Below are 6,756 nucleotides of genomic sequence, written 5' to 3'. Positions count from 1 at the left end.
GCAGTGTCACTGGCCCTCATATGTGGGATCCGAACCGGGGCCCTCTGGCATCCCAAGCCAGTTCTTAACCATCGCGCCACTCGGCCGGCCCCAAAGATTTTTAATGATCTCTCCTTCACACATAAACAAAAGCCCGGGGGAAAAGATACTATACAGACTGCGTAAGAAAAGGGCTGATGTGATGTGTTTCTAAAGATAATGTTGGAAGCACCGTGTAAACTCTGCCTCCTCTTTCCAGATCAAAGGAGTCCCTCGAAAGGTGTGTCTTAAGGAAATTAGCCATATGCTGTCTACTTTTAACCTGCTAGACAAGCGAAATGCATTTCCAGAGTCGCTGAGTGGAGGACTGAAGCGCAAACTCTCCATCATGATAGCACTTATAGGAAACCCCAAGGTACGAGTGACATAAAAGCTAAATATGTCTCCCCACTGAAGCGCTTCTAGAAAACATCCGCTGACACAAACCTGAGAGCAGATGTGTATCTAACCATCTAAACGGAACCTCCCAGATGAAACCCCTGATGGGTTCACATTATCCACCTTGTTGGGGTATAAAATGGTCCTAAGTTTGGAATTATTCTAGCATTCCTAATTCAGTTTTCGTCTAAACTTAACTATCTTAACTCAATGGGACAGTGACTGAAAAAGCAAAGCCAGAGTAAATCCCATGACTGGTAGGACCCCAGTAGCCCTAGGACGTAATGTCTGACAGCGGTCACAGAATCGTTCCTCTGGCCTTTAGGTGGTGATACTTGACGAGCCAACAGCTGGCATGGACCCCCTCTCGAGGAGAGCCACCTGGGGTCTCCTTCAGCAGTACAAACAGGATCGCACCATCTTACTGACCACCCACTACATGGATGAAGCTGACATCCTGGGTGACCGCATAGCCATCATGGTGAAGGGATCCCTGCAGTGCTGTGGTTCTTCCGTCTTCCTGAAACACATATACGGTCTCTCTCCCTTTGATCATTCTGTCAATATTGATGCCGTAATAATATGACTCTAACATAATTTTCATGGATATTGATATCTTAAGAATCTTCTAACATATTTTCAGTTTTGGGGTTTGTTTGGTTTTGTTTTTTTTGCGGGGGAGGGGAGTCTATCTACCTGAAACTTCAGTTATCCCCTCTGTTCTATTAATTGGGCTCAAGTATGAGTCCTTTGAAAGAATGGTCATATTTTAGTTCTTCCAAAATTTTGCGTTATCCAAATTTCATGTTCATTTCTTTCCTAGGGTGTCTACTTAGATTGTAATTTGCCTGACTGCAGCTAGTGCCTTCAGTGAGCTAGCTAGATAGACAGAGAGACACACAGATGGCAGATGGATGATGAATACACAAATTCATGGAGTCTAGGGAAAATGCAGGGAACTAGATATCTCTGTTTCTTGCGTCTTGTTTGTCAAACCAGTATTGAATTGCTTCTGTGTGAGCAAAAAGAATTTATTCCAATCTGTAGAAGAATTTTTCTAAACATGGAAAATTGCAACTATGTCCTTATAGCATCCTTACCTCTAAATTACTCTGTGAAGTGTCAAAGTTGGTTGCTTGTATTTTTTTATTGTAAATTTATAGGAGGTCACATATTCTGGATGTGAGTCCTTTGTCAGATATATGGGTTGTGAATATTTCCCCAAATGTGTTGCTTGCCTATTCATTTTTTATGGTACCTTTTAATAAGCATAAGTTTTTAATTTTGAAAAGTCCAATTTATCAGTGGTTTTCCTTTTTTGGTCAATGTTGTTTTGCAAACCTTTGCCTATGTAAAGGCTGCAAAGACATTCTCTTATATTTTCTTCTGGATTCTTTATGGTTTCAGTTTCTAAAGGTTTATGGTCTATTTCAAGTTGATTTTTTTGGCGAATGGCGTTAGGCAAGTGTTGATGTCATTTTTTTTTCCAATCTGAGTATCCAGAGCTATTTGTGGAAAACATACTCCTTTCTCTGTTGAATTGCTATGGCACCTTTGATGAAAATCAATTGACTGTTTGTATGTAGGTCTACTTTTGGGTTTTCTATTCTGTTTTCTCGATCTACACTACAGGTCTATCTTTTTACAAATACCACAGTCATGAATAACTGTGTCTTTATAGTAAGTCTTGAAAATAGGTGATATATGTCCCTCAACATTTTCTTTTTCAAAATTAGTTCACCTGTTTTAGGCCTCTTTTAGTTCCATGTAAATTTTAGGATCATTTTGTCCTATTTTACAAAAAAAGCCTGGCAGCATACTGATTGGGATTGCTGTGACTCTTTATATCATTTTGAGAAGAATGGTCTTCTTAATAATATTGAGTCTTCAATATATGAACATGGTATTATTTCTTGATTTATTTAGAGTCAATTTAATCACTTTTTAGTGTGTTTTGTTGTGTTTACTGTGAAGGCCTTTCATTAGACTTATTGCAAACTATTTCATTTTTTAATTTTATGTGAATGTTATTTATTGACTTCGTTTTATAACTGTGCCTTTTCTAGTATTTTGATACACAGTGGTTTTTTTTATTGATCTTATGTCCTATGAACTTGTTTGTTCATACATTAGGTCTCATAGTATTTTTGTAGATTCTATGCAAAATCCTGTCACCTGTGTATCACAAAGGTTTTACAGGCATAAAAACAGACACACAGATCAATGGAACAGAGAAGAGAGCCCAGAAATAAATCCACGCATATATGGTCAATTTATATATGACAGAGGACTCAAGAATATACAATGGGTAAAGGACAGTCAATTTCGTAAAGGGTGTTGGGCAAACTGGACAGCCACATGCAGAGGAGTGAAATTGGAATGCTCTTCTACCATACACAGAAATCAAATCAAAATGGATTTATGACCATTCAAGTCAGTGCCTTTGTTTTCTTCAGATAAATACCCAGAAGTGGAATTGCTGGATTATATGGTAGCTCTAGTTTTAGTTTTTTCAGAAACCGCATACTGTTTTCTGTAGTGGCTGCACCATTTTGCATTCCCGCCAACAGTGCACAAGAGTTCCCATTTTTCCACATCGTGCCCAATACTTGTTGCCTCTCTCTCTCTCTCTCTCTCTCTCTCTCTCTCTCTCTCTCTCTCTCTCTCTCTCTCTCTCTCTCTCTCTCTCTCTCTCTCTTTTTATTAGCTATTCTAACAGGTATAAAGTGATATCTCTTTGTGGTTTTGATTTGATTTCCCTAATGATTAGTGATGTTGAGCATCTTTTCATATACGTCATGACCATTCGTGTGTCTTCTTTGAGAAATGTCTCTTCAAATCTGTAACACACTTTTAAATCAGGTTATTAGAGTTCCTTATATATTTTGGAAATGAACCCTTTATCTGACGGAGTGTTTACAAACACTTTACCTTCCAATGCATAGGTTGCTTTTCCATTTTGTTGATTGTTTCCTTTGCAGTGCAGAATCTTTTTAGGTTGATGTAGCCCCATTTTGCTATTTTTGCTTGTGTTGCCTGTGCTTTTGGTGTCATATCCAAAAAAGGCTATTGTCAAGATCAATGTCAAGATGCTTTTCCACAATGTTTTCTTGTAGGAATTTTACAATGTCAAGTCTTAGGCTTAAGTCTTTAATACACTTTGATTTGATTTTTGTGTATGATGTTAAAAATGGCTCCGCATTCTTTAGCACATGGATATCCAGTTTTCTCAATGCCATTTGTTGAATAAACCATCTTTATTGTGTATTTTTGGCACCCTGTTGAACATCAATTTACCACATACGTATTGGCTTATTTCTTGGCTCTGTATTATGTTATATTGGTCTATTTTTCTCATTTAATGCCAGTAGCATACTGCTTTAATTACAATTGCTTTATAATATATTTTGAAATCAGAAAGTGTAATACCTCCAGCTTTCTTTCTCAAGATTGTTTTGATTATTCAAGGCCTTTTATGTTTCCAATTAATTTGATGAGTTTTCTATTTCTGTAATAAATGCCATTGGGTCTGATAGGGAATGCATTGAACATTTTAACAACATTTAAGTCTTCCAATTCATGAGCACGAGATGTTTTCCCATTTGTGTCTTCATTAATTTCTTTTATCAGTGCTTTTTAGTTTCCAGTGTACAAGTCTTTCACCTCCTCAGGTAAGTTTAATCCTAAGTATTTTATTCTTTTTAATGCTATTGTAAGTAGGATTGTTTTCTTAATTTCCTTTTCAGATTGTTCATTGTTAATATGTGGAAATGCATATGATTTTGTATGTTGATTTTCTATCCTACCCATTGCTGAATTTATTTATTAGTTCTAACAGATTTTTTTGTGGCATTGTTAGGGTTGCCTACATATCACATCATGTCATCTGTAAACAGAGACAATTTTTCCTCTTCCTTTCTGATTTGGATACCTTTCCCCCCCCCGTTTCTTGCCTAATTACTCGGACTTTCGCGACTATGTTAAATAGAAATGGCGAAAGTGGTTAACCTTGTCTTATTTTTTTTTTAAGATTTTTTTTTAATTGGGGAATTGGGGGGATGGGAACAGCGCTGGGGAATGGAGAAAGGGGAGCAGACAAGTTGCTGTCATTTTGTTCTTCAGTCTAGTTGTGGAGGACGTTGCTTCACTGGCCCACGTTGGCACCATCATTGCGCTCTTCCTGGGAGAGGCAGATCAGTCACCGGCTTCTGGACGGCCGCTCACTGCGGCTGCTGGCTACACACAGTAGCCCATGGCAACCCACTGCAGCAGGGGCTGCAGCCTATGCTGTTGCCGTCGACTCATGGCAGCCCAGCTCCAGATTGAGCTGTTGTTCAGCATCTTAGCTGTGGAGGGCAGTGTCACTGGCCCTCATATGTGGGATCCGAACCGGGGCCCTCTGGCGTCCCAAGCCAGCTCTTAACCAACGCACCACTCGACTGGCCCTTGTATTATTTCTGATCTTAGAGGAAAAGCTTTTGGTTTTTCACCACTGAGTATGATATCAGATGTGAGTTTGTCTTATGTGGTATTTATTATGTTGATTTTATACCAGATTTGTTGAGAGTTTTTATCATGAAAGGGCATTCAGTTTTGTCAAGTGCTTTTTCTGCATCTATTGAGATGATCATGTGATTTTTTTTATACTACAAATGTGTTATAATTCTGTTTTTAATTTGTTCATATGTTGGACCATGTTTGCATACCAGGAATAAATCTTATTGGATCATGGTATTTTTCTTTTAATGTGTTGTTTAATTCAATTTGCTAGTATTTTGTTAAAGATGTTTACATTTGTGTCTATCAAAGATATTGTCCCATGGTTTTCTTTTCTTGTGCTTTTTCTGGGTTTTGTATCACGGTAATACTGGCCTCATTTTATGAGTATTATTGTACTCTTCAGGTTTTTTTTGAATTATGAAGAATGGTCATAAATTCTCTTTTAAATACTTCATTAAATTCCTCAATGAAGCTATCTGTTCCTGGGATTTTCCTTATTGGCAGATTTTTTTTATTATTGATTTATTCTTCTTACTAGTGATAGATCTGTTTAGACTTTATTTCTTCATGATTCAATCTTGATAGATTATATTTCTAGGAATTTACCCATTTTACGAGGTTATCTACTTTATTGGCATATAATTGTTCATAGTACTCTCTTATCATCCTTTTTACTTTTATGACATTAGTCGTAATGGCTCCTATCATTTCTGATTTTTAGCCATTATTTCTTTGAGTAAAACTTCCTGATTTCTTCTCTCTTTGTGTCACTTTTCCTAATGGGACTCCCATATCGTGTATATTGCTCTACTTATGGTATCTCATTAGTCTCTTAGGCCTTATATACCCTTTTTCATTCTTTTATCTTTCTGCTCCTCTGAGTGAATAATTTCCAGTTACTTGACTTAGAGGTTACTCATCCTTTTGTCTGTTTTATGTATTCTCCTTTGAACCCCTCTAGTTTTGCTATTTTTCAATTCAGTTATTGTAATCTTCAGCTCTGTGACTTCTTTTTGATGCTTAGGTTTTCTATTTCTTTGTTGAAACTCTTAATTTTCACATGTAGTGTTCTTCTAACTTTGGTGAGCCTCTTCATGATGGATATTTTGAATTCTCTAGTAGGTAAATCATACATCTCCATTTCATAGAGTTAGATTCTGGAGATACATTTTTTTCTTTTTTGGAAAATATCTCTGTTCTGCTTCTATTGATTTTTCCATCATTTTTCTTGCTTGTTTGCATGTTTTGTAATTGTTATGACTGCCATTGTGAATAAAATAACAGTAGAGAATAAAATAGTTGATATTTATTCTCAGACATGGGTATGCTCTGTTATGTTAGGCCACTATTATAGATGACTGAATCTGTATAATCTGTATTTGAGGAAATACTGGGATGTGTTACAGCTTCATTTAGATTCTGTTTATTGTTGTCTTCACACGTTTTAGGAATGGGATCAGGATTTTGCTCTTAGCAGGGGTGAGGATCTGTGCATGGATGGGATTATGGAGATCTCTTTAAGCTATCATCTAATTTCCAGCTTTTTTGACCTGCCAAGTCCTCTCCGTTCTCCATCCCTGCACTGTGCTTTCTTCACCTTGAAGGACTTCTCTTTCTCCTACTACCTTGTCCCAAACTTTTGAAGGGCCTTTGTAGTCCTTTGTAGGACTGAGGTACCCTAGAGGGATTTCTCTCAGCTTCTTTGTCCTGCCCTGGGCTATCAGAATGCCACTGCCATGTTTTTCAGAAAGTCCTGGAGTGCCCCAGATGTATTTTTCTCCACTACCCTATCCCCCACCCGCTAGCTTCTGAAGGCTGCTACACTGTACCTGATGAAGG

At 37.5% G+C, this 6,756-nt stretch overlaps 1 protein-coding gene across 3 annotated transcripts in view; it reads left to right on the top strand.

Annotated features, from left to right (window-relative positions):
- The window catches only part of LOC109386573 (ATP-binding cassette sub-family A member 3-like), a 69,710-nt gene that overhangs the window by 39,149 nt on the left and 23,805 nt on the right, over positions 1 to 6,756 (top strand). For all 3 annotated transcript variants that reach the window (XM_019649889.1, XM_019649890.1, XM_019649891.1), the window contains 2 exons: positions 239 to 394; positions 743 to 953. In XM_019649889.1, coding sequence (XP_019505434.1) covers positions 239 to 394; positions 743 to 953 — 367 coding nt within the window. The remainder of the gene's footprint in view (positions 1 to 238; positions 395 to 742; positions 954 to 6,756) is intronic.

This window comes from Hipposideros armiger, unplaced genomic scaffold, assembly GCF_001890085.2.
Source record: "Hipposideros armiger isolate ML-2016 unplaced genomic scaffold, ASM189008v1 scaffold_135, whole genome shotgun sequence".
Lineage (NCBI taxonomy): Eukaryota > Metazoa > Chordata > Mammalia > Chiroptera > Hipposideridae > Hipposideros > Hipposideros armiger.
The sequence above is the reverse complement of the archived record's forward strand: the minus strand, read 5'-3'. Positions and strand labels throughout refer to the sequence as shown.